A 27,802-nucleotide genomic window follows, 5' to 3' on the forward strand; every position below is an offset into this window, starting at 1 on the left:
GATCCGGCTGATAATGTTGAGTCTAGAAGTTCATTATAGACGTTTTAGTGTTTTGTTTTGTACTCAGTGTACTGATGAAACACAGTTTCTTACATTTAGTCATTTAAAATCATGCTTCCTTGGGACATGACGCCAATTTAAGTATCATGTCTGACCTTTTCATTGCAGTTGCTTGAATTCGATCTGAAGGGCTCTGCTCTGGACTCCAGCTCCTACATAGATGTAATTGTGAAAGACTATGAAACCATTGGGGAAAACAAGTAAGTGCAGCCTCTAAGGCTTGAGCCATGTTTATACTTTGTGCAACAGAGGGATCACGGTGACCGAAGAGAAGCCATGGGCCTCACCCTGCTCAATCACAGTGCAAACTTGATCATGTCTGCACAAAGAGTTTCTAGATAGTAAGTGTGTTTAGTCAGGCTGCTGGTTTGCACACGGTAGCTGAGGTGCGAGTTTCTTTGTCTCTCTGAATTTCAAGAATTCAGCAACAGTAACATGATCTGTCATTAATTTAGTATAAATCCACAGACTTTTTCAAGTATATTGGCCACTATATAATCATGCTACAGGCTGCCACATGGTGCTTATGACACACTTTTGTCAACACTGATACGCTAATACCAGGAGAGTAAATTATTTTTATAGTAACCCAGTGTTTGAGTTATGCAGTGGTGCTGTCTCTACTACCCACACCCTGCTTGCCATGCTAAGACTTGTAGAATTGTGTGGGATGACAGATCCCTATTGGCAACAATGGATGAATTGCTATTTGTCTCCTGCCTCTCTGTCTCTCTCTCTTTCTCTCTGGGCTTTATGTACTACTGTGTGAGACAGATCAGGAAACATTTTCCTCAGAGAACAGGAAAAAAAACTCCTCAAGGTTCTAACTTCCAAATAAAGCCAGTCACATATGGGGCCAATTTAGACCAACCACAAAGAATGTTTCCTTGACATCACTAATTGCCAAGATCACAGTCTTGTCTGTAAGAAGAAAACAAATCACAGCGCGTGTTTCTTATGAAATGTGCACAAATGTTAATGCATTTTCTGTGGATGTGCTTTGCTGAGGTAAAGTTTCCCTTGAGCATGGGGCAGTCACAACTGAGGGAGGGGCTTTTCTAATGTGTGTCTGCAGCACTCGAGTCCATGTTAAATGGAGTAAAGTTTTCCACTGGGCTGGCCCATATGACACACTCCCAAAAATCTACACAGTGGGATCAGAGGAGGACCTCTCTCTCTCTCTCTCTCACTGTCTCTCTCTGTCTCTCTCTCTCTCAAATAGTTTTCCAGATGCTGTTTTGGGTAATCCCTGTCGTCGTGGCAACTGGACAGAGTCAAAAAGCAATCGGTCCACTTAACTAATTAGGTTTTAGAAAGGAATCAGAAAATTGTACGACAAATTCTCCCAGTATGAACAGCAGCAAAGTCCTCATGATAAAATTCAAGACCGATAGACTCTTAATCTTTAACTCTTTGAGACTCTGTGTATTAGTTTTTTAAGCGCATAGGAAAATGTCTCATTTCCTTACAAGTCACATGATTGATGTGTGATTTCCATGTGCTTTGTATAAGTATTTTAGACAGTTCCACTCAGTTGTGGAGATATTTCAGTCTGGACCAAAGCGGTGGATGAAGGAATAGATCGACATCCATATAGCCACACAGCTACTGTGGCTAAAAGTTAGCAGAATACAGTCGGGACAAGCTATCTGGTAAATGGTTAAAAATTAACCGTGAAGGAACCTGTTTGAAACCCTGTGGTCTGCACTGTTTTCCTTGCACCTGATTTGCACTCTTCTCTGAAATAACATAGCAATGTGAGTGACTGTAAGACTTTTAGAAATAACTGAGTCACTGATGGCGCTAAAACAGCAGCAACAGAATTATTAGATTTTACTGGAATACAGAAATAGGGTTAAAGGTTAAACTAAAATTCCAGGATATGGCTGAAAAAAAATCATGTCCTGAGTAATTTCCTGTCCTGTCATTGGCATAAATGGGCCTGTACAAACATTTTCACCATTTTTTTTTTTTTTTTTTACATGAAAAAAAAAAAATCTGTGTGGACTTTTCAGCCTTGTAATTCTACTGTTGCTGATTTTAACATTCTGAGATGAGCTGGAATAATCACACTCACTCGTCCTAACAGCTGTATGGAAGGAAATGAATGACGACGGGGAGAGGGAGGGTGTTACTCATTGAGCCAAAACCCAGCCAAAGACATTTCCATCTGTTGGTGCCGAAACTCACTTATTCCCCTCCACAGACAGTTGATCGTTACTGCTGACCTGAGACAAATGAAAACTTCATATCAGGGGATGTGGAAAGGCCAGAGTTCAGACTTGTTTACTTCTGACTACCCATCTGTTGACAAGAAGCGCGATTATCTGTCATTCCATTGGTTATAGAAAGACATCCTGACAAACGGGAAAGCCATTTACATCCAATAATAACTCCATAGAGAATTCTCCCTGAATGTGAGTGCTTCTTTCTCTGTGACTCACCGCGGCTTGACAATGGTCACACAGTCTGCTTTTGCCATTGCGAGTTTGTGGGAAGTTGTCAGTCCAAGCATGTCTTCCTTAATCTGTCCAGAATCTACGCCCTACAAGGCTGTAATCAGCTTACTGTAGATGTTATGGTTGGTGTCTCCAAGTCACGGTTTGATATTATCGTATTGCGTCAGTTGATCTCTTGTAATATTTGAGAATGCACTCAAACTGGATACAAGAGAGATGCAAGATTTAAAATATGTCTGAATCCAGGAACATTACTATGTCTGAATCGGGTCACCCCACAAGCCTTTCCCCTAAATGTTCCTCCTTTGTGGTTTGTTGGCAGTAGATTTTGGCATTGCAGAGCGGAGAAATGTTTTTATAAAGTCCTGTTCAGTTTATTACTCAGATTCCATTTTTTAAAAAAACAGAAGGCTACATACCAGATTTGTAGAGTCACAGATTTTCTGGGGGAGTCCTTTTGTCCGCCTCTTTCCTTGTCTAGAGTGAAGCCAAACCAATAACTCTGCATCTCCTCCTAACAGTGTGATTTGATCCAACAGTTTGTGTAGTGTCCATAAGTGTTGGTAATCTCTTAATTCACGAGTTTTTTTTACTGGTGGTAACAGCAGATATGGTGTCATACTTCATACAAGGCAATAATTGGCCTTTTTCCATCAGTCTGTCAGGAACGTGATCAGATTTATGTTGCAATACATATGAGTCAACAAACAGCTGAAGAGAGTGAAGAGGTAGTTGGTGTGCAGCCTGTCGCCCGCAGCTCTTCATTTAACAGCTCACTGTGGCCGCTCCTTCTTGTTCCATTGCTCCCTGCAATATTTCAAACTGATGGGCTGCGTTGTTATTTTTGGTAGATGAGCGATGGAACAAAAACAGTTGCAGCGTATATCCGATTTACATTAGCAGCAATGTCTGAAACCATCTGTTACTGTCTTTTTTTTAAATATGATTTATTTATTGAGTTTTCAACAAAAAGAGCATACACAGACCCTTGTATACAACTGCGTGAGAGAGAAACAACAGACCACTGAATGAGGTGAGGTAAGCACTAATAGCAGAATGTGGTGTTACTGAAAACAAGAGGATAAAGTTTGTCAATACCCACACAGAGTTACAAACCTGGAAACACATAATACCAATGGGGGGCGGGGGGGGGGGGGGGGGACTGAAAACAAAACAAGACAAAAAGAAAAAAATAATAATAATTAAAAAAAACAGAACACGAGACACTTAAAAGACACTAACAAATGAGACATACTGCGTGCTGCTAGTGCAGGGAGAGAGCGTAAGCTAGCCAGGAGCCACGGGGAGGTGCAGTCCAGGGGGCTGTTTAACCAGTGGGGGGAGCATCCAGCTGGAGGGACAGGACATGCTCCTGTATGGAATTAGAACGCTGCCATAAATCGTGCGCGCGCAATGAGACTCGCGCGAGCGCAAATCAAACATCCGCGCGCGCATTTTTCCCCCCCGAGCGTTTTTCCAAGCACTCGCGAGCTATTTTGTATCCTGTATCTATGCCCCCTGGAGCAATATTGTAGCCTGCGAGGAGAGAAACAGCTCGCGCGCGCGCAGAGTCCGCTCGCAAAACTTTCCCCTGCTCGCTCGCGAAACTCTCCTCTCCTCGCGCGGAAAACTGTCCCCTGCTCGCGCGCGAGTTATTTCTTTTAGTGGGCGTTTTTGTCAGTGAGGGGGACGGGCCTGGGGGCATGCCAATCACCATTGTATCCCCGAATATAATTGGTTGAGCGTATTGGCCAGTTGAACAGCAGGGTACGGCAACACTACTAGGACAAACGGGACAAACCACACAGCCCCGAATGCCTGAATGACATGTATTGTGATTTGGTGTCTTGACTTGAAAGTTTGCAAAATGTCACACAGAGCAATGAACTTCAGTATGTTTGACTGAGTGCTGTCTTTCCTTCCCTCCATCGTCGACATTAATCTGATAAAATGCTGATCATTTTTTGTAACTTGGATCCTGTTGCACAACGACATTTTTTATTTTGGTAAAACTGTTTTGTTCATATTCTCGATCTAGACTACTTCTTTCTCCCTGAAAATTATAAACGTAATGTTAAAAAATTCTAAAAATAAATAAAAACGATAGAAGGCCTGTAGTTTATATAGGCGTCAGCAACTCTCGATATGAGAGCAGTATATAGACGTATGGTCCAGATGCAGATGTGTGTCAAAATATAGTAGGCTACCATTAACAGCCATAGCTCTTGATGATAATAACGTTAACTAAGAAGTTATCTGATACTACTGTCTTTGACGTTACCTGAATGGCGGTTCGGCAACCAGCTTTTTGGTGCATTACCTTCTGTTCTGGAGTGTGAATAAGTGTGGTTTGTCCCGTTTGTCCTAGTAGTGTTGCCGTACCCTGCTGTTCAACTGGCCAATACGCTCAACCAATTATATTCGGGGATACAATGGTGATTGGCATGCCCCCAGGCCCGCCCCCCTCACTGACAAAAACGCCCACTAAAAGAAATAACTCGCGCGCGAGCAGGGGACAGTTTTCCGCGCAAGGAGAGGAGAGTTTCGCGAGCGAGCTGGGGAAAGTTTTGCGAGCGGACTCTGCGCGCGCGCGAGCTGTTTCTCTCCTCGCAGGCTACAATATTGCTCCAGGGGGCATAGATACAGGATACAAAATAGCTCGCGAGTGCTTGGAAAAACGCTCGGGGGGGAAAAATGCGCGCGCGGATGTTTGATTTGCGCTCGCGCGAGTCTCATTGCGCTCGCGGATGTTTGATTTGCGCTCGCGCGAGTCTCATTGCGCGCGCACGATTTATGGCAGCGTTCTAATTCCATACATCCCTTATCCAATGGGTGTGGGAGGGGGGAGACGGGCTCTTCCAGTGCATCAGAATAACACGCCTCGCTAACAAAGTAAGAAAAGCCACCAATTCAGTGAAGTAAGATGGCAGTGGGTTGGTAGCGGGCAAGACACCGAACAGGCCTACTAAGGGTGATTGGAGGACTTTGGTAGATGTGATGGCCGAGAGTGAGTCAAATACAGAATTCCAAAACCGAGAGAGAGCGGGGCAGGTCCAAAACATGTGACTGAGGGTAGCTGGTCCTAAGTGACACTTATCGCAGTTTGGATCAGTGCCCGGATAAATGCGAGCTAGTTTACTTTTAGACCAGTGGACTCTATGAATTACTTTGCACCCATCTGTTACTGTCTGATGACAGTTTAGCATTCTCCATACACTGATCTGCCATATCATTATGACATTATGAAGTAAATAACATTGACCAACTTCTGACAATACAATGTTCTGCCAGGAAACTTTGGGACCTGGCATTCATGTGGATGTTGCTTAGACATGTTCCACCCACCTAGACCAGACCAGGCCCCCTACCCCATACCAATGACACTGCTTGATGGCAGCAGCCATCCCCAGCAGGATGCAGCCTGACACAGACACACACACAAAAATGCTTCAGGAACAACTCAATAAAACATGAAAAACAGCACAAGGTGTTGACCTGGCCTCCAAAGTTTCTGTGGGATGCATTGGAAACATTATAAAAATGGAAAGAAAAAAAAAATGTTTCAAATATTTGTATACATGTAGAGTTCATTCCTGGTCAGTTATGGCTGAATCTCCAGTGCCAAGATGAAGGTCCTTTGCTAGTGTGTGATTGTATTTCACAAAAATTCTCAGGACGACTGCCAAAATAAAATGACTCACTCCACCCAAAGAATTATAACAGATTTACATGATATACACAACACTTCAGTGGATCAACTTTGTTGCTTTGGGCTTTATTTCATCCAGTCAAACACAGGTGTTTCATATTGTTTGTATTTTAAAAATGGTAGGTTTGGTTGCAAGTTTTGAAGATGTTCTTCTGTTGTCACAATCAGTCCTAACTGTCAATGTAAAAAACAAGCTGCACTTTAAGCTGTGTAGTTTTTGGCAACAAACCAAGGCAGACAGGACTATTTACCACACGGGAATACCTCTGAAGATCAAGTTGTACTAAAAACAAAGTAAAAAACGGGATTACCACGAGAGCACATCAGAAAGCTAGATACTAACACACGTTTTGTTTTTGTCCTTGAAGTGTGAAAGGACAAGTTAACCAGAGATTTTTTTTGACTACCATTTGACTCTTTGAATCATTAATTAATGAGTAATCCAGTTCTTGGCAAAGCCTGTAATTAACATTCCTTACAGAGGCAAAAGAGCTCACAGAAAGCCTGCATTGTGGATTGTGGAGTCTTTACGGTAGTCATGTAGAAAAATGGTATGGTCTTGACCACCTCTCTTATCACCCTCTCTGTCATTAACATGTCAAATTGAAACTCAGTCCTCTTCCCAATGGAAAGTAATGCAACAGTTTATTTGTTTCCCTTCTCAGTGCAGGAAGTCACTGGTGATCAGAACGGACTATAAAATCAGGCTGGTAGATTCTGTGTATTGTTGAGTGTGTGCTACCTTTGTTTGCCTGCTCGGGCACGGCTGTTAGCTCTGGGTGGAGACTTTTTCCATTCAACTTTTGTGAACGTGACTTCACTCAGTACACATAAGGCATTTAATTTCTGTATGTAATATGATTACTGATATGTTTGCAGACTAGATCAGAAGCATGTGTTTGAGTTTAAATTCAATTAGGAAATCAGTAGAGAATTGTGACAGCGCGAGACCTTCTTATTCAAACGTCATATGCGTATAAAATAATACTATTTGACTGCTGATGCAAATCTGTTTCTGTATGTAATGTGTCAATGCTTTGCTTTTGTTCTAACAGATTCCTTGGGTCAGCTAAAATCTCTTTAAGGGACCTGGCCTCAGGTCAAGTGAAATCACTCCCATCGAAAAATGTTCCTTTGGTCAATGAGAATGGACAGAGTATTGGAGTATGTTTTATTCCATCAATATAAATTTAAAATGAAATTAAATGAATGAAAATGAAATAAAATGGCCAACCAATCATTTCTTTTCAGGCCACAATCAACCTTGTGATTGCTTACAATTCTCCAGCCAATGCTGCACCAAACCCCAATGATCCTCAAGCTGGAGATGCTGCATTGGATGCTGGTATGTTTATGTAATTCTTATTGATGCAGTGCACCGCAAGAATGGTTTATTAGTAGCATCTCTTTTGATTTGGGGCATGTCCAGTCTTTGATTTCCAGTTATGCTTTTTTCCCTGCTCTTTAGGAGGTAGTGGTGATGCTGGAGGTGATGAGGGTGATGGGACTTCACCAGATGGGGGCCAAAGTGGCTCTGCAGGCCTCTCCTCATCCTCTGGTCAGCCTGCTAAACTCCGCCAGAAGCTCTCCAGGGCACAGAATCGCCACCGACTTGTCAATAAACCCCAGGACTTTCAGGTCAGTTTTCTGTGCTACACAATGACCAACAAAAAATAAAGGCTATTGCAAATTATTGCTGGGCAAGTAAATGACATATTCTTTCTTGTTTAGCTGGAAACCAAACATTTAGAGTTTGTATGTGTACAGTTTGACATGTAGTTACCGTTTGAGTTATTCTGATGCCGTACAGTCTTATCTGTATAAATTTAATTTGATAAATGATATATATAGTCACATGCCAAAACATTAAGTTCACAAGTGAAAACTAATGCATCCTGATATAACAGTCCTGCTCCAACTCCGTTTTTATGACGGTTATAATGTTCAGTTTATATTGAAACGGTGCCAGAAAGGTGAAAATTCCATTGAAGTGTCTCATAGCTGAATCAACAGCTCTCTGTTTTTTTACACATATCATGCATTCATATGTAGTGCAGGACTGTTATACAGTATTAGAAGGCATTCATAGCAACTAGTGTACCTAATGAACTGCCAGATGAGTGGGTTCATCCATGCTGATACTGTAACACTCTCTGTGACTTTCAGATTCGTGTCCGAATCATCGAGGCCCGTCAGTTGTCTGGCAACAACATCAAACCAGTGGTGAAGGTTCATGTGTGTGGACAGACCCACAGGACGAGAATCAAGACAGGAAACAACCCCTTCTTTGATGAGGTACTGACACTTTACTCTCACAGTACTGCAACATAGATTTCAAATAAAAAAAGTTTTCCTTTGGTCTATCTTCATTTATTTGTTTCTGGGTTCTCGCAGATGTTCTTCTACAACGTCCACATGCTACCATCAGATCTGTTCGATCAGAACATCAGCTTCCGGGTACGTACAATGCATGTCTATGCTGATGTCCTTCTGTCAGTGTGAACTTTGAATTGCTGCGCTATTTTTTGCAGGTGTATAACTCGTACTCGCTGAGGGCTGACAGTCTCATGGGAGAATTCAAGGTACCTGGTTTAATGTCTTCTACACAAAACTGTTAATGCGTAAAAAAATAATAAAATAAAGGTGTGGTTAATGTGCTCTCATGAATCTGGCCGATCTCTTCTTGTTCTTTCACTCAGCTGGATGTTGATTACGTTTATGATGAACCAGGTACGCTCGTCACAAACCACAGATTTGACTCTCATTTACATTTGCTCTTTCACATTGGCTCGTGTAGATATATGAGTATATCATGTTATTTTCCACAGATTTCTGTAATTGATGTCAACGTGAAACATTGTAAACTTGTTATGATTTTTTTTCCTTTTACATTATATAATATATATTTTTTATTTACATGAAGCCCCACATTTTTAGATCATTTACATGGCTCTGCAATTCCCATCGGCTCTATGGCATTTGATTTTTGCATTTTTAGCTTGTTGTTTTGCATTGCTGACGTGCAACTTTACTCAAAGAAGAGTTTATACTGGAAACACAGTTGCACACATAGTGTATGCTGCATCTTACACTGCTGGATGTGCAATGTAAATTAAGCAACTGTGAACGAATGCCAATAAGTTACACAAAGTTATGTCAATGTTGTTTTCACGTCCTATTAACAAAACCTAGAAGTGGCCAAAAACATAATTTAGTACGGGTTTGAGTCGACAAAAAGTCTTTACACTATCCACCACTGATACAAATGGTTAGCTTTGCCAAATCGTAATGTTCTCACTGGTATTTCTAAAACTTTCTGCCTGGTATTGCTGTCTGTATTGATCTGTACATGTGCTCCCATTGCAGCCCACTGTGTCATGAGGAAATGGCTCCTGCTGAATGATCCAGATGACTCCAGCTCTGGGGCCAAAGGCTACCTCAAAGTCAGCCTCTTCATAGTTGGGACTGGAGATGAGCCTCCGGTATGAGTGTCAGGCCCCAGATGACTTTTCACTTGCTGTAGTTGGTTCCTCTTACCTCATGTAAATATAATGGTTATGCTCTCCACTTTCTCTCATGGACTCTTCTGTCTATCTCATGCTCCGTAGGTGGAGAAGAGGGAGTCCAACGATGACCAGGATGACATAGAGAGCAACATGCTGCTGCCAGCGGGTGTTACTCTGCGATGGGCCACTCTGTCGCTGAAGGTGTTCAGAGCTGAGGACGTCCCTCAGAGTAAGAGAAGCACTAGATCAGGAGAGATCCAATATTTTAACAAAATTATTATTTACACAATCTGCACAATAAGACAAGGTCACATGCAAAAAAAAAAAAACAGCAAGTTGCTTGTTGAACTTAAGTGACATTTAACATTTTAGAACTGTTCAAACTGATAAAAGCAAGAAAGAAATCTGCTAAATAAACTATGATCATTTCATTCTCCTTGTTTTAGTGGATGATGCATTTGTCCAGACCATGAGAGAAATGTTTGGAGGAGAGGAGAACAAGAAGAACTTGGTGGATCCATTTGTAGAAGCTCGCTTTGCTGGCAGAAAGGTTCCTGATCATTCCTCTCTTTTCAGCCACAGCTGCTTAATTCAGCAAATGCTAGTGTTGCCTACAGAAGAAAAGCTGATGTGTGTTTTTATGTCCATCTAGCTGTGTACTCAGATCATTGAGAAGAATGCAAACCCTGAGTGGAACCAAGTGCTTAACCTTCAAGTCAAGGTAATGAGTCCTGAAGACGAAAAGCTGTATAGCGCAAAATAACATTGAAATCAGCAAGTTATTTTCTATTCTCACTCCGTTTAATCTGTTTCTTGCATTTTCTGAAGTTCCCCTCCATGTGTGAACGTGTCAAACTGACAGTCTTCGATTGGTAAGTTGAACAAGATTACAGTTTAAATGTTGGGGATTTCAGCTATTCTCCTTTTACAGTTTGTTCATGAAGTAAGGAATGTTACAAAACGCTTGGAGTTGAAAAAGTTTACTACAGTGCCTCTGCAGTTCAGTGTGGTCAGCTGTATTCTTACACCAACCACAGGAGCATAATGTAGCAGTGAGTGTGACTCAGACTGCGCTGGCCCTTCCCTTCCCCTCATTGCTCTGTTGGCACTGCCTCTCAGCTAATTTCCATCATTGTGTGTTTCTGTGAAAGTGAACCGTCAGATATAGGGTCAAGATAACTCAGGTCCAGGAAGGCTGGAAGGAAATAAGCACAAGTGGAGAAGGTTAGAAAAACGGTGTGCCCCTGAGAAGGTGTTGAAAACACACTCAGATCCTGAAACCAATAGATTTCCTCTTGAAAGTGAAACCATTCAGGCTAAATGCATTTTAAGTCCTATATAGAGATATTAAAATGCAGAGCGTGACAATGCACAAGCATAAGCATATTTACATGTAACTTAGCAGTTAATCACATGAGTCGAGAGCTATGTGTGCATGCATTGCGAGTCTGAAGTTTTCATGTGTGGTTTCAGGGATCGTCTGACAGGAAATGATGCCATTGGCACCACATACCTGAACCTGGCCAAGATTGCCTCCTCTGGTGGAGAAATAGAAGGTATTCTTTTATATTAGTTTTTCAGGAAAAACAAAAACAGAATAATAATTAAATGTTTTTTGGGGAAAAAAATGCAGCGGCCTGGATATTAGTGAAAATCTACAGCCTTTACGTCTGTTTACAGTTGGATTACTGTGTGAAATCTGCTTTGCTCTTATGTGTTTAGATGCACTGATTTCTAAGTGGTACTCAAATTGTCCTTTTTTATCTTTGGAATAGCGGAACACACAGGAGATTTGGAAATTCCATCATATGAAGGTTCACCTGAGCTCTTTTTCGCTCTGTGTTGCATGGAACGTAGCGCATTAAGCATGTTGTGAACGCTTAGATCCTGCTCGTGCACATTTCTGTGCTTGCCTCCGTTTTGACAGATTTAAATGTTATCTCACACACCGTTTTGTCCTCCCTACTCTCTGCCACCTGCTTTCCCACCACTCACTGTCTCCAAATAAATCAACATACTAACTTTAAAGTCATGCTTAGCTTTGCTTAAATATTCACATGAAGGTGATTTTATCTTTCTCCAGCTAACTCAGGGGAATCCGAGGTGGGTTTTCTGCCTGTGTTTGGGCCTTGCTATGTCAACCTGTATGGCAGCCCCAGAGAGTTCACCGGCCTGCCAGACCCCTATGAGGACCTCAACTATGGCAAGGTATGGAAATAGAAGGCGTTTTTGCTTTTCAACAAATAGCACCTATAACACATTTTTTAACAGTCTCCTTCCTGCTATCCCTGTCAGGATTTTATGTTCATATTTTGTCTTTATAAAGGGAGAAGGAGTGGCGTACAGGGGCAGGATTCTTGTCGAACTGTCCACTAAACTAGAGGGGAAAGCAGACAAAACAGTAGACAGTATCCAGAGTGATGACATCCTGGTGGTACAGGTACAGTATTGAGACGAGGTACATGTGGTTCTGTTTGATAGTGGATTTTATTCAAGATTTGGGACATTGGATGTCTGGATATGAATAATTTTTCCTTAAAAAATACCTGGCGTGACACTAAAGTTTCAAAATATGTCTTTTCCTAAATCAGAAGTACCAGAGGAGGAGAAAATACTGTCTGTGTGCAGTCTTCCACAGCGCCTCCATGATTCAGGAACCAGGAGAACCAATCCAGTTTGAGGTCAGCATCGGTAACTACGGCAACAAACTGGACACCACTTGCAAACCGCTGGCCTCCACTACTCAGTACAGCTGTGCTGTATTTGATGGTGAGTTGTGAAGTCTGCTCTGGATGATGAAAGTATTAATATAGTCTGCTTTTTGACCAATTTTGTTGGTGTGTAATTTTTCCAGGTAACCACTACTACTACCTGCCCTGGGCAGACACTAAGCCAGTTGTTGTAGTTACCTCATTTTGGGAGGACATCAGCCACCGCATGAACTCAGTCAACATTATCCTCTACATTACTCATCGCCTGGTAATGTGGCATTATCATCTTTAATCCTCAAACCCTTAAAATTATTGTTTTCAGTTGAATCTGTGGAAATCATTTATTGCCTGCAGGTTTGTTCCATCACAGTATTGCACTAATGTCTGGGATGTATGTACATGCACTACTGTAAAGGGTCAGGCATAGAGGTTTAAGATTAAAACATAATCCTCACCCTTATTCTGTTGTTGTTGCAGCAATCCAACCTGGAGGCATTTAAAACAGCCATGTTGGCAAAATTCTCCGAAAACCAACTGGTTGAGGTGTGGCTGAAGTTGCTCAATGAGCTGATTGAAGACTTGGAGAGGTAAACAGAGGGTGTGAAGTTGATGAGAAATACAGCAGGATATATTCTGTTAACTCGTTTAAGGGTGTGTTCGCATGTGGTAGGATAGGTGCAATTGCTCTGGAAGTGTGGCTTATTCAAACCCGTGTGCAAACTAAACAACAGTAGCAGAGTTGATATGGAAGCAAGAAGAGACACCCTGAATAAACAGAGTTCTGTTGCAGCGTGACTGAAAAATGAAAACAGCACGGACCAATGATGATGGTTCATGATTTCAAAGGACATAATGTTCAACCGTACATGTTCTACTTGTCCGTTTCAGCCATGAATTAAACCGCAAACATGCAGGAAGTTTGTGTTGTCTTGCCTTTATACTTTTAAAGTCAACAAATTCCATTAGCACCTTTATCCCAGCCCACAGTCTTGTTTTGTCCAAATTAGTCATGACCTTATCCTTTTGTTTTGTATAATTTGGTCTGATGCTAAAAATGCTAGCGTGAACACTAAGCAAACCAGGACTTTTCTGCTTTGGTCTGGACTAAATCCATCATATTTGCTTTGGCCCAGACCTAGGTAACCTGGAGTAGATAGACTCAAGTCTTATCAGAATAAGAGTTTCCATTTGATTACATTATGGAGTGAGTTTCAGCTAATACGAAGAGAAAAATACTTTTGCACTCAATTGGATAGTCCCACAACCAACCAGAACCATTTTGTTTTTAACAAATGTAACTGTAATGTAAAATTGTGGCCGGGGACGTTGGTCTGGCTTCCAGACTAAGACCAAGGGAACTGAACTACCAATGTGAATGCAGTAAATACCAGATAAATACGAAAGAGTCTGACAAAATGGAACAAAAATATGTTTGACCAAAAGAAACAAATGAGCCAAAAATGTTCTATGTTCTCCTGTAGTTTCCCAACACCTGAGCTGGAGGGCCACCCCAACCTGACAACTCTGGACATGCAACTCAAGAAGCTGCGAGACAGCGCTTTGACAACCATCAAGGATGGAGCCCGACGAATGAGAGAGGAGGCCACTGAGATCAAGGACACTCTGTCTGACATAGAGGCCTGGGTAGAAAAACTACAACAGCTGGCAGAGGAGGTACAAACCGATTTGCTCAATTTAAATACTGATTTTTACCCTTTGCAAATGAGATTCAGATTCAGAATAAGATTTATTGCCACATGCTCACACATACAAGCAATCTGTCTTGGTGTTTGGTACATAAACATAACAAGTAAATAAGACAAAACTAGAAACTATTTTGCTGTGTATACAAATAAGGAACTATAATTTCTTGCTATAGTTGGCATCTTAAAATGATTCACGCTCTTTGCAAACAGTGTGTAGTTTGGAAAATTTTCATTCAGATTGCTCCAAGGCATTTCAAAAGAGTTGCCACAGAAGTTTTTCCAACCCATATTTGAACCAGTGTGACATGCGTGTTGAATTGCCTACTTCAGTGCATCATTTTTTTAGCTTTGGCAAATCACTGCTGTAAAACAAGTATTTGATTTTAACTAAAGGAAATTGATTTACTATTCTGATGCACCATGTTTCCATAATCCTGGTTTCCATAATTTATGGTTTTATTGTCCCTGCGGCCAGCCCCAGAACAGCATGCCTGACGTGATTATCTGGATGCTACGAGGGGAGAAGAGGGTGGCCTACTGTCGTATCCCAGCTCACCAAATCCTCTATTCCACGTACAGCGAGCAGGCCTGTGGACAGCACTGTGGCAAAACACAGACTGTGTTTCTAAAGGTACATGTTATTTGTCAAAAAAGGGGAGACTGGGACTCGTGGAGATTTTGTTTGCCTCCGGATCATAAAGTTTATGGGACTTTTTGTTTGAATCCTCTCAGTATCCAATGGACAAGACCAACGGCCTGAAGGTGCCAGTTCAGATCAGAGTCAACATGTGGCTGGGTTTGTCTGCGCATGAGAAAAAGTTCAACTCTTTCTCTGAGGGAACCTTCAGTGTGTTCGCCGAGCTGGTGGGTTCACCCTCAAAATAACCATAACACTCACATTTTTCGAAACATTTCTGACAAAGTAAAACATCATTCATTCAAGTGTTTTAGGTAATGTTTAATACTTCAAAGTACATTCTGGACCTTTTCTGACAGTTAACACAAATGGCCTACACTTGTAATATTGACAACTGTTAAATCAGCACCTAAAACTAAACATGTCCTTATTTGCATTACAGTATGAAAACCAGGCCCAAATCCTTGGGAAGTGGGGGACTACAGGACTGGTGGGGCGCCATAAATACTCAGATGTAACGGGCAAACTGAAGCTTAAACAAGAGTACTTCCTACCACCCAGAGGATGGGAGTGGGAGTCTGACTGGTTCATTGACCCAGAAAAAGCGTGAGTAAATTTAAGTTTTCTTCCTTTTAATTTGTTCTCTTGAGATTCAGACCAGTTTCATTTGTTCATGTTTCTATCTAAATTAAACAAAAACTGCAGTGGTTATATTGGTAAGGAGTTTTTTTTTTTTCCCACACTGTGGACTGTGCAGACTAAAGGAAGTGGATGGCTCTTTACTGTTTACATTCCTCTCATGCCATAGAGCATGATTTAATGACAAAGTACCAGCCTGTGCCTCAAACCATTTACATTTTAAACTACTTTTGTGAACTCGTGAAGAACTCCTCTATTCACTCCAAATCAGCAAGCAGAATTTATTGTTTTTTTATTTTATTTATTTTTTTATTTGATTTTGGGCCAAGCCGTAGCAAAGTACAAAATCTCCCAGAAGGAATCTCAGTATCTATGTTGTGGAGGGGCACGTCTTTACTCCTCTATAGAGGGAATATGAGTATTTATGCAGTTTTTTCCCCTTTAATTTGTCTTTAATTTGTGAACTACAACAGAATGTTGAAAGTAAAACCCTCTATGTGGAGCATGAAGACAGCTTCATTTGAATTTCAGCTTTTGCTGGAGGTTGGCTTTAAGATGGGCAACTCCCAACATGTAAACAGTCTTTGAGAAAACATGGCAACTCATCCTCCTCACTCACGCTACACCAAAACCATCTTACAAACTGGTAGAGTTCACGGATGCAGAGCTTGGCGTCCTTCTGGATGGATGCTGCCACACACAAAAAAACGTCAAAAGTTTTTGTTTAAATAAATAAAGCAACAAGAAAACATCATATGTTTGACTTTGTGTTTCAGTCTGCTAACAGAGGCGGATGCAGGACACAATGAATTCATGGATGAGGTTTTCCAGAATGAGACGCGCTTCCCTGGTGGAGAATGGAAAGCTGCCTCCGAGCCCTACACCGATGTGGTGAGAACAGCACGCTAACATGCAAATGATGTGCAGCACGGCTGCAAATTACACACTTAGTCTGCTTGTCTGCACCGATCAGGCATAACATTATCTTTTCATCATGGCACCTGTTATAGGGCAGGATATAATAGGCAGTAAGCGAACATTTCATCCTCAAAGTTGATGTATTAGAAGCAGGAAAACTGGGCAAGCGTAAGGATTTGAGCGTATTTGACAATGGCCAAATTGTGACGACTGGACAAAACTGCAGCTCTTGTGGGACGTCCCCTGTCTTCAGTGGTCAGTATCTATCTAAAGTGGTCCAAGGAAGGAACAGTGGCGAACCAGCGACAGGGTAATGGGCGGCCAAGGCTCGCTGATGCACGTGGGGAGTCAAGGCTGACTCGTACAGTCTGATCCAACAGACGAGCTACTGTAGCTCAAATTGCTGGTTCTGACGGAAAGGTGTCAGAATACGCAGTCCGTCACAGTTTGTCATGTATGGGACTGCATAGCTTCAGACCAGTCAGGGTGTCCATACTGACCCCTGTCCACTGCTGAAAGCAATGGCCACATGAGCATCAGAACTGGACCATGGAGCAATGGAAGAAGGTGGCCTGGTCTGATGAATCACGTTTTCTTTCACATCACATGGATGGCTGGGTGCTTGTGTGTCACTTGGGAACACATGGGATGCACTATATGCAGCAAAAGGTGGACAACATAATATCAATAAGGTGGTATCAATAATGTTACGCCTTATTGGTGTACATTAATATGTGTAAATGTATAAAACCAGAGCTACACATCATGCACTTTTCCTTGTAGTTACACATGTCAGTGCCTCTATTAGAATATCATGTGTGCATCTAATAAAGTTTTTATGTCATACAGAATGGGGAGAAGAGCCGCAACCCTGCAGAGTTTGACTGTCCCGCAGGTTGGGTGTGGGAGGACGAATGGACCGTAGATGACAACAGAGCTGTGGATGATCAAGGTGCAGACATTCACCTTAAAGCTGAAATCTACAAAGTGTAACTATTTTAAGCTGTCCCAATTTAGGAAGTGAATTCAAATCGTGATGAAATTAACTCGCACCATATGTTCTTTTATTCAAACTATTGTAATGTGCCTGTTGTAAAGGCTGGGAGTATGGAGTGACCATCCCTCCGGATGACAAGCCTCGGTCCTGGGTCCCTGCAGAGAAGGTGTACCACGTGCACCGCAGGAGAAGGCTGGTTCGACCTCGCAAGAGAGCTGCACTTCCTGCAGGAACAGCGGTGGAGGTCAGTAAAAGACAGTAGGGCATGACTGTATGTTGTAGTGTTATTTGTGTTTTGAGGAGTTTTTTAACGGATGATTTGTGCCTCTTTTTACAAACAGAGGAGGGACCAAGGTGACCCGGAGGGGTGGGAATTCTCCTCTCTGATTGGCTGGAAATTTCACAGCAAGGAGCGTTCATCAGATCAGTTTCGGCGTAGGCGCTGGAGGAGAAAGATGGCACCAGAAGATCGCCTTGGAGCATCCGCCATCTTTGAGCTGGAGGGGGCACTAGTGAGTTCAAACAAATAAAGTGTTCTGATATGGACCACTTATCACGAAAATAGAAACTGATTGTGGTTTGTTAATAGTGATAATTCTGACAGGAAAAGGGCATCCATTTAATCTGAAGAGGAAAGGGCGACGTGACGTAAAAGCAGGAACTGAATCTGAGCTCGCTGAGTCACCAAATACTTTCAAATATTGACTTACTTACTGATCGGTTTACTCTGCAGGGTGTTGATACAGAAGAGAAGCAGAAGGGCTCCAAGGCTGATGCCACCAAGTTGTTTGGTGCCAACACACCCACTGTGTCCTGCTCCTTCGACAGTGAGTCCTAATAGTCCACACGGATGGCAAACATCAAAAATGTAAATAGCACCATCATACACATGCATCATTATTCCCTTTTTTCCTCCGTAGGATCATATACCTACCATCTCCGTGTGTACGTCTATCAGGCACGGAACATGACATCTATGGACAAAGACAGTTTTTCTGGTAAAAATTTTCCCGGTGGTGAAAACGTATTTGAATATTTAGTTATTAAGAATACCAGTGGGTTTAGATTTGAACATTAAGCACCTGTTTCCTCATCTCAGATCCGTATGCACACGTCTCCTTCCTGCACGTTAGCAAGACGACGGAGAAGCTCAGAGCAACGCTGAACCCAACCTGGGACCAGACTCTGATTTTCAATGATGTACAGATTTACGGAGACCCTCAGAACATAGCCAGACGTCCTCCTGATGTCGTTATAGAGTTCTACGACTATGACCAAGTGGTAGGTTGTTGGAGATACATACTGCATGTAGACAAGGCTTTTACAAAACTAAGCTCTACTGATTCAGTGCTTAATTCTTGATTTTTATTATAATTATTATATAGCTTTTTTGTAATGCTTTCTTGACTTTAATATTTGTCTTAATTATTTTTTTGCTTCCATTGAAGTCCACATTTCCTCTAGCCTTCTCCACTTGCACCTAAAGTTAAACCTGTTTTGTTCAAAAAAGCCAACGGTTCCAGTATTGCCTCTGTTTAAATTGTCCTCATTTAATGCTGCAAACATTGTTGTTCTAAATAATTCTGAAACTTTTAGTCTGGATATAACTGCGGCCGTTGTTTTCTCTAGGGGAAGGATGAGATGTTGGGCCGCAGTGTTTGCACCCCAATAATAAAGCTGAATCCTGGAATGGATGAGACACCCAAGCTGCTGTGGCATCCCATCTTCCAGGCGGGGCAGAAGGCTGGAGAGGCACTTGTGGCTGCTGAACTTATTCTAAAAGACAAGGTTTGCCATGAAAGTTAAAAAATAAATAAATAAATAATTGACATGATGTTACAGTATTAAAGCAACACTGTAAAACTTTGGAGTTGCAGTGACAACAGTGACAATCTGTGGCCACGAGCGGTAATTACAGGACTGTGGTTCATAAAGTCTGTGTGGTGACAATGACTGGAACACAGCCTAATAATTGCTCTGCCATTAATTATGAAATCATAATCTCAATACAGCACTTTTACTGTTCATAGCAACTGACAACTTAGTGTTTTGTGTGCCTGTACTGAAAATACAGAGCAGAGGGGTAGTATAATGTTTTCCGTGTCTCTGGGAGTTATCTCGGGGAACTCTACTACTTAACCCCCTCTTTCATGGGTCGACTAACATGGATACATTGTATCTCTGTCTCTGCAGGCAGATGACCAGAATCTTCCTCTGGTTCCCCCGATGAGAGCAGAGAACCTCTACATGGTTCCTCAGGGCATCCGGCCTGTAGTGCAGCTCACTGCTGTGGAGGTAAAACACAAATTTATGCACTGCTTGTCCTTATAAGCTGTGCACGTCGCACCCGTTGTCTCTAAATCCTCCTCTTGTGTGTGTTTTCAGATTCTTGCATGGGGTCTGAGAAACATGAAGACATACCAGCTGGCCTCGGTGTCTTCGCCCAGCCTTGTGGTGGAGTGTGGAGGGCAGAGGGTGGAGTCAGCCGTCATCAAAAACATGAAAAGGAGCCCCAACTTCCCCAGCTCCGTCCTCTTCATCAAAGTGGTAATGACAGTGTTACACACGCTACAGGGTGTGCGTGGGAACTAAGCATGGAAGTGTCTGGGAGAGAGAAAAAGTTTAAGAAATATAAAGCTGTTGAGCAGGAGAAATGAGATTGGTCCTAATATATAGATACTTAAACTACTACTGAAATACTTCAGAGAAAACTGCGTCATTAAATGAATGTTTAAGATTTTTTTCTACACCTTTCATCCAGCTCCTTCCAAAGAACGAGATGTACACACCTCCCATCGTGCTAAAGGTGATCGACCACCGTCCGTTTGGCAGGAAGCCCGTGGTTGGCCAGTGCACCATCACTTCTCTGGAGGAGTTCAGATGTGACCCATACGTCATCACTGCAGAGGGAGCCATGTCTTCTAAAAGTAAGGATGAATACAGAAATAAAGAAATCATATTACAGTCTCTGATCTCAGACTCCTTGCTCTAATGCTGTCCTCTCATCATCCACAGTGGCTTTGATGATGGCTTCGCCCACACATGTCTCTATTACCATGGATGAATCGAGACCTCTGCTAGAAGCTCAGGTAACCACCAGACATTTCTGACACACACACACACACACACATTGAATTGCCTTCATTCAGATCAGTGCAGAATTTGGCTTTCAAGTCAAATTTGACAAACGTTATTACTCTGGCTTACAGTTCATTCACAGCATGTCAGCTGCTCTCAACAAAATGGCTTCCCCTTCCTCCCACTTTGTATGTATGGTTACTTAATTTAGCTTTCTAATCCACAAGGCTTGCCATCAATCATACCGGAAGCCAGAGAATCACTCAATCCACAGCGCTACAGCAAGCAGCTCAGCAAAACCATCATAATGCTGCCTCAATGCCGTTAAAGGGATAATTCAGTTTCTTTGAAATGGGGTTGTATGAGGTACTTATCCATAGTGTAATTATCACATCTTTTTCCAGTGACTGAAGATGATATGTTGCTCTCTTCAAAGCCACCAGACTCCACTGCAAAAACAGTAATTTAAACTTTGAAAACATCAGAGCCATAACATAAACTAAAGCAGATTTTTCTTAGGTGGTACTTGTTGGAGGTTATTATTATTTTCTTGCTGATCACATCCACATCAGTTCACTTCTCTGCTTCTTCAAACACGGTGCATGTCAAGCATCAGACCTCATATAACTGCACTCCAAAGAATAAAAACTATCCCTTAAATCTAAATAAACGTTGCCACAATAACTGTGATTTTACTACATTTAGTTGGCACTATTTTGTTAAGCACAATTATTTCATCACAGCAAGGGCGTAACATTGAAATAAGATATCTCACTCAAAATGACCTTATTGAAGTTACTGCAAAGTCTTAGACATGGAAATTAATCGAAATGTAGAAGCTAAATATGAAGCAACAGCGCAAACATTTGAACTGGAGGGAAATTTCTAACCGACAGGTAACAAGATCCATCTACCAATACTAACATATTTGTCCAGACTGAAGTGTTATGTACCACAATATATGTATACATAACACTATATATGTGTGTACAATACTGTAAATGTTTGGATTGTTACACTTTGTGTTATTTTTATCTGTTTATTGAAACATATTCAAGTTACAGATATGTAATGAATATGTGCTTAAAATGCTGCTTTAGTTTGTGGGCAATCTCAAAATCTGCTTACACGTGAATGGCCAACTAACACATACATGTGATAGTTCATAAATTAAGCAGGTAAAAGGTCTGGAGGTGATTAAAGTGTGATCTTTCCTCCAGTTTGGATGTAAATACCCTTAAAATTAAAGCAGCATTTTAAACCCATATTCATTCATATTCAGCTGTAACTTAAATAGCTGAAATAACACAAACTGTGTAGCTGTTCACACATGTACAGTGGCCTGGCAAATATTTGAACATATTGTTTTTGTACTTCAGTTTTTAAATAGACCAAGAAAGCACATTAATTTAAATTTAAAATGTAAATGTATTGGTTGGTGGATTCTGTTCTGACAGAGGTTGGCAAACGGTTTCCCCATTTCCATTATGGCAACAGATGCATTTTACTTTATTTATTTAAATACAGTTTCACATAAGAATCATCAATATGATGTTGAGTGAAGAAGACGTGTCACTCCTCTGATTTATAACCACTGAAATCAAGATTGTCAATGTTACCACTTGTCAAAACTCAAAGTCAGGTCTTTCCTATGGCAGGCATGGATACTACTTAACCACCAGTGCTATGCTATTAGTGAAAGGACAAGTGGTATTGCAGTTCCCAGCAGACATTTTGACTCCTCACAGTAGACAGCAATAGAACCATCAATGAAGTGGAGTGTCCCAGTAAGCTGTGTAAGCAGTGAAGTAGCATGCACAATAGTGAGGTCTCCTCTAAAGTATCTCTTGTGGAAGAGTATATCTCTTTGTTACGCCCTTGTTTCACAGAATTGCGGTTGATCATTAAATTGCAGCTTCTTTCATCGAGCTTCCCTTCACCACAATTCACCTTTACTGTAGACTGTATGTCTTTCTGCATTCACGTCACTTATCTATGTGCCTGTATTTGTGACTCTTTTTCTGCTTTTGTGCCCCGCTGCCACTTCTTTCCCCAAAGCTTGCAGAGAAGGTGAGTGTAAAATATGAAATTTCAGAATCCGACACAAATTGTAGGGAATTATATAGACATGTATAATCAAGATGCAATGCGATTAAATTTTTAGGAAAAGGAGACCGTTGATTGGTGGAGTAAGTTCTACGCTTCCACTGGAGACCAAGAGAAATGTGGCCCGTACATAAAGAAAGGATATGATACCCTAAAAGTAAGCCTGCTTGATTTGCCTCAACAATACGCACAGAGCGCTATTTATTCACATACTAGCAGTTCTTTTTCAAATCCTCTGTTCTATAGATGACTCAAACGTGACTGTGTGAATTTTCAGGTGTACGAATGCGAATTGGAGGATGTCAAAGACTTCAAAGGGCTGACGGATTTCTGCAACACCTTCAAACTGCTGAGAGGCAAGAATGAAAATGGAGATGATGACCCCAGTGTGGTTGGAGAGTTCAAGGTAGTTTGACGCCATTCAGAACAAATACACTTGATTAAAAGGGGTAAAATTAAGTTCATGACTGAGAGGTCGCTTTTTTCCCAGTTGGGTTAATTTTTGTTTCTACTTCCTGCTTCACTTTCAACAATGGCGACTAAGACTTTCGATGAAATTTTGCCGAAGTCAAATCCTAAAAATCTCCAATCCTTCTCAGTTAACTTTTCCCCTGTGTCTTCCATCTTTATTGATCCAAAACAATCAATTTGAAAATTGCAGAGATTGAGAAGCAGCCAGAAATACTAAAGTGGAAATACCCAATACCAACCAGACCAATCACAGGTCTTACTACGGCGTGAAATTGACACTATAGAGCAGAGTTCCAGATGAAGGTAGTAGATGGCAATAGGACCCCTGGAATCTAGACGTTGACCTTACGGTTACTTTAACTTTATTTTAGATGCTGCTCAACCAGGATGAGGTGGAGACAGAGAGAAGAAGGTAGTGGAGGGATGCCTCCACCAAAGATGGTCAGAAAGGAAGAGACAGAATTGCAGTAAATTTAACAGAGATTGATTAGTTTGGAGAACTTGGGCAAACAAATCACTGGAGAGAGATCTTTTGACCTCAAAGCCAGTGGATGGATGGAATTCACATTTACACTTATATTGTTTACCTTGTGTGTTATGTTCAATTATTACTGTAGCACTTTTTTACTACTGGCTGCAGGTACAAAACTACATTTCACTGTGCATTGTACTATGTATGCATATGACAAATAAAAACCTTAATCTTATCTTATCTATGATCTGATTGTCCTGTGTGATATATGTTCTTGTATCCCCAGGGTTCATTCAAGGTTTACCCCCTGCCAGATGATCCCGGTGTTTCTCCTCCACCCCGACAGTTCAGAGAGTTACCAGACAGTGGACCTCAGGAATGTCTGGTCAGGATTTACGTGGTTCGGGCCATCGACCTGCAGCCCAAAGACAATAACGGCAGTGTGAGAATTGATTTATGTTAACGTTATTAAAAGCAACACATTACAACAACATAGTCTGCTTGAACTCGTCTCTTCTCTCCTGCTCAGTGTGACCCATACATAAAGATATCACTGGGAAAAAAGACGATTGATGACAGAGATCATCACTTACCCAACACCATCAACCCTGTGTTTGGAAGGTAAACCTTGCATATGAATGAATTCAAACTGTCCTCATAATAAATGGGAAAACCACTACAACTTTTGTAAACACTCATTTTTCTTGTTTAGGATGTTTGAGATGACGTGTTTCCTGCCCCAGGACAAGGACCTGAAAATCTCCGTCTATGATTATGACCTCTTGAGCCGTGACGAGAAGGTCGGCGAGACGGTGATTGACCTGGAGAATCGCTTCCTGTCTAGATACAACTCTTACTGCGGCCTGCCACAAACCTACTGCATGTAAGGAAGTACCTGGGCACGAGCTTCGTTTAAGTCCGATTGGAAAACCTGAACCTTAAGACAACACGTAGTCCAGTCGTTTAATAAACGCTCTCTCTGTTTTTGTTGTAGTTCCGGTGTCAACCAGTGGAGGGATCAGCTGAAGCCATCTCAGATCCTTGAGAACCTGGCTCGTATGAAAGGGCTGTCCAAACCCAGGACTGAAGATAACGGCACCTCACTCACCTTCAATGGAAAAGACTACACACTGGCTGATTTTGGTACTGCTTCAAGAGCTTATTAATAACTTAAGAAGTATAAACTACCACTAGAGTACATTTAAAATCAACCTACTCAAGAATTCAGTTAACAGACTATCACACAGTCTGATATGATAAATGGAGTGATGGCATCTCATATCCAAAAGCACAGTGGTCATTTTTACTGTGGCATTATAATGTTCTGCATAAACACTTTTATTACATTCCTTTATGGAGAGACATAGACAGCAGTCACTCTAGACTGATTGTAAAAATGGCCAACATGTGCACATAGATGGTAAAAACATGAATCTTTCACTGTTCACATGTAATAATAAAATATCATAGTGACCGAGTTGTTTCACTTATGTCACCTTTCACTGGTTTAATACCACACATCTCATAGTATATGAGTTAATTCTAATTAAGGGACTTGTTTTTTTTTCTTCGTTTATTTTTTACATGAAGAGAACAACAAAGAAATTCATCAGCACTTGGGTCCAGCTCATGAACGACTCTGCCTGCACGTGCTCCGAACACAGGGACTTGTCCCCGAACACGTGGAGACCAGGACCCTTTACAGCACCTTTCAGCCCAATCTCTCTCAGGTCAGACGTCGCATACTATACCTTTTTAATGCACGCACCAACCCGGACTGGGTTATTTTGTAAAACTTATATATTGTGCTACTTTAGGGAAGGCTTCAGATGTGGGTGGATGTGTTCCCCAAAACCATTGGAGTCCCTGGACCTCCCTTTGACATCACACCACGCAAGGCAAAAAAGTAAACGCTGTGCTTCTCTTCAGCGCTTCATTACTGCTCACATTAGATGTCACGGATTTAACATCGACTGCATTCGAATGTTCAGGTATTTTCTGCGTGTTGTCATCTGGAACACCACAGATGTGACTTTGGACGAGACCAGCATCACCGGAGAACGCATGAGTGACGTCTATGTTAAAGGGTGAGCTAAATCTGCCTTAATGCATTTGCTTTGCTCACATCTAGAGTAATATTTGTAGTCATATACTTCTCTTTCTCACAATTTGTAAGCCTTTCCAGTACTTATTTAATTCATTAGAAGAATAACTGTGTGGTGGAGGATTAGTGTTGAGAGGACAATGAATCATCACACATGTTGATCTCTTGGCCAGCTGGATGCCAGGAATGGAGGAGGACAAGCAGAAGACGGATGTCCACTATAGGTCTCTGGACGGAGATGGCAACTTCAACTGGCGCTATGTCTTTGGCTTTGACTACCTGCCAGCTGAACAGCTTTGCCTTGTATCCAAGAAGGTGAGGCCTGTTATTATTGGTATGGTATAGCATAAAGACCATTATAATAAAAAGTAAGAGTGTTGTTGCAATTAATAAGCTAAAAGATGACTGTATATCCAACCAGGAACACTTTTGGAGTCTTGACAAAACAGAGTTCAGGATTCCTCCCAGGCTGATCGTTCAGGTCTGGGATAACGACAAATTCTCACTGGACGATTACCTAGGTAAGAAACTTAATTTAAAGTCCAAACAAGATTTATCTATTAGACAACCTATACAGTACCTGACTGAATATAATACGCTGTGATCCCAGGCACGTTGGAGCTGGATTTGCGTAGCCTGGTGGCTCCTGCAAAGACTCCAGAGAAGTGCTCTCTGGACATGATGGAGGTTCGGGAAATTACACCGCAGAAGACGGACAATGCCAAGTCTCTGTTTGCTCAGCAGTCAGTCAGGGGCTGGTGGCCTTGTTCCATCGAACAGGACGGGAAGAAGGTCCTGGGTGTAAGTATAAATGGCATGTACACCAGGGATAGATGAATGTTATGAGTTAGATTGCCTTGTCCACATAGACAATTTTGAGTACATTAGTACGTTCTTTCTTTCCATTGAGTACATTTACTTTAAATTACATGCCACTGACTGGTGCACTAGGGACAAATAAAGTTAGTGATTAATAAGTCGATCTTGTAAACCTTATTTGTCTTGTTTGTAGGGCAAAGTGGAGATGACACTGGAAATTGTAAGTGAAGCTGATGCAGATGAGAGACCTGCCGGAAAAGGAAGGGACGAACCCAACATGAACCCCAAACTGGACCCTCCCAAGTAAGAACTGCAGCAGTAAACTGCACTATCTGACTTATTGGACAAGATTAATTGGTGAGTGCTATGGCAAACAAAAAAATAAAAACACTGTCTCTATATGACCACCAGGCGCCCAGAAACATCGTTCTTTTGGTTCACAAACCCATGTAAGACCATGAAGTTCATTCTGTGGAGAAGGTTTAGGTGCCTCTTCATCGGCCTCGTCATCCTCATCATAGTGCTTCTCTTCATCGCCATCCTGTTGTACTCTTTACCGGTAAGGACCAACAAGAAAGAAACCACTGAATATTATGTGTATTATAAATTTTGTAATTGTTGTGTCACAAATGATTCTGTGATTACCATGACTTAATGCAGACAAGACAGCAGCAGCATCAGTGATGTGTTTGTTCTCTTTTGACTCTTCCAGAATTACATCTCAATGAAGATTGTGCAGCCATTCAAGTAGCTCAACACTAGAGGAGCAGTGGAAGCCAAACGTCAAGGACATTTCAATACTTCCACTTGATCACATTAACTGGATGCAAATACTGCCAAAGCATATCAATGAATGTTTTATGTTTTATAATGTCTGTAGTATTTTTTAATGGGAATGGGGTTGCACATTTGCACTGTGTCAACATAAGGACTTGTGATTACCAGGACCTGAACATTTCTGGTTTACTGACCAGAGAACTCAAACTTCTGCACACTGGGATGCAATCCAATACAACACTCCTGTAATACATGTTGTTCTTAAGGTGTTTAAGGGACGATTTTAAGGCGGTATTTAGTGGTTATGTTGTACTGGATTTTACTATTGAGACGTTCTAATAACTGCACACTGTATGTAAATGAAATTAACACTTACTTGTTAAAGGTATCACTAAGGTCACTACACTATGTTATCCCTAAGCTCTTCTTTGCACAACTGTTGTATTAGATTGCATTATATTCTACTTATTTTAATCTAATTGTGCCAAATACTTTGAAAAAAAAAAATAATAATTTAGTTATGTTTAGTGTCTGTCTTTTGTATATATCATTTTCACAACTAAATGTATAATATTAAAAAGAAAAAGAAAACATAGCAGCAGGAGCCTGAAAGTGTTTTTGTTTTTCAATTAA

General features: G+C 41.4%; 1 protein-coding gene across 1 annotated transcript in view; it reads left to right on the forward strand.

Moving 5' to 3' along the window:
* Positions 1–27,245, forward strand: part of LOC311504349 (myoferlin-like) — a 27,995-nt gene extending 750 nt beyond the window's left edge. Inside the window, exons 2-53 of the mRNA XM_084567375.1 lie at positions 169–260; positions 7,284–7,392; positions 7,480–7,573; positions 7,697–7,866; positions 8,395–8,523; positions 8,623–8,685; positions 8,760–8,810; positions 8,928–8,958; positions 9,595–9,710; positions 9,837–9,963; positions 10,181–10,284; positions 10,387–10,455; positions 10,563–10,606; positions 11,208–11,290; positions 11,510–11,548; positions 11,818–11,942; positions 12,061–12,174; positions 12,326–12,503; positions 12,589–12,713; positions 12,923–13,032; positions 13,927–14,119; positions 14,627–14,782; positions 14,884–15,015; positions 15,231–15,394; positions 16,204–16,318; positions 17,195–17,297; positions 17,444–17,586; positions 17,684–17,854; positions 18,076–18,169; positions 18,263–18,340; positions 18,442–18,623; positions 18,972–19,130; positions 19,536–19,637; positions 19,728–19,889; positions 20,104–20,269; positions 20,358–20,431; positions 22,479–22,490; positions 22,585–22,683; positions 22,804–22,932; positions 23,756–23,911; positions 23,999–24,090; positions 24,182–24,352; positions 24,464–24,612; positions 25,060–25,199; positions 25,287–25,375; positions 25,461–25,556; positions 25,747–25,888; positions 25,995–26,094; positions 26,184–26,374; positions 26,586–26,695; positions 26,804–26,951; positions 27,105–27,245. Of these exons, the coding sequence (XP_084423501.1) occupies positions 169–260; positions 7,284–7,392; positions 7,480–7,573; positions 7,697–7,866; positions 8,395–8,523; positions 8,623–8,685; positions 8,760–8,810; positions 8,928–8,958; positions 9,595–9,710; positions 9,837–9,963; positions 10,181–10,284; positions 10,387–10,455; positions 10,563–10,606; positions 11,208–11,290; positions 11,510–11,548; positions 11,818–11,942; positions 12,061–12,174; positions 12,326–12,503; positions 12,589–12,713; positions 12,923–13,032; positions 13,927–14,119; positions 14,627–14,782; positions 14,884–15,015; positions 15,231–15,394; positions 16,204–16,318; positions 17,195–17,297; positions 17,444–17,586; positions 17,684–17,854; positions 18,076–18,169; positions 18,263–18,340; positions 18,442–18,623; positions 18,972–19,130; positions 19,536–19,637; positions 19,728–19,889; positions 20,104–20,269; positions 20,358–20,431; positions 22,479–22,490; positions 22,585–22,683; positions 22,804–22,932; positions 23,756–23,911; positions 23,999–24,090; positions 24,182–24,352; positions 24,464–24,612; positions 25,060–25,199; positions 25,287–25,375; positions 25,461–25,556; positions 25,747–25,888; positions 25,995–26,094; positions 26,184–26,374; positions 26,586–26,695; positions 26,804–26,951; positions 27,105–27,143 (6,030 nt within the window). The 3' untranslated portion in view covers positions 27,144–27,245. The remainder of the gene's footprint in view (positions 1–168; positions 261–7,283; positions 7,393–7,479; positions 7,574–7,696; positions 7,867–8,394; positions 8,524–8,622; positions 8,686–8,759; positions 8,811–8,927; positions 8,959–9,594; positions 9,711–9,836; positions 9,964–10,180; positions 10,285–10,386; positions 10,456–10,562; positions 10,607–11,207; positions 11,291–11,509; positions 11,549–11,817; positions 11,943–12,060; positions 12,175–12,325; positions 12,504–12,588; positions 12,714–12,922; positions 13,033–13,926; positions 14,120–14,626; positions 14,783–14,883; positions 15,016–15,230; positions 15,395–16,203; positions 16,319–17,194; positions 17,298–17,443; positions 17,587–17,683; positions 17,855–18,075; positions 18,170–18,262; positions 18,341–18,441; positions 18,624–18,971; positions 19,131–19,535; positions 19,638–19,727; positions 19,890–20,103; positions 20,270–20,357; positions 20,432–22,478; positions 22,491–22,584; positions 22,684–22,803; positions 22,933–23,755; positions 23,912–23,998; positions 24,091–24,181; positions 24,353–24,463; positions 24,613–25,059; positions 25,200–25,286; positions 25,376–25,460; positions 25,557–25,746; positions 25,889–25,994; positions 26,095–26,183; positions 26,375–26,585; positions 26,696–26,803; positions 26,952–27,104) is intronic.
* The last annotated feature ends 557 nt before the right edge of the window (positions 27,246–27,802 follow it).

This window comes from Chelon labrosus (assembly GCF_963514085.1).
Source record: "Chelon labrosus genome assembly, chromosome: 19".
In the NCBI taxonomy this organism is placed as follows: Eukaryota; Metazoa; Chordata; class Actinopteri; order Mugiliformes; family Mugilidae; genus Chelon; species Chelon labrosus.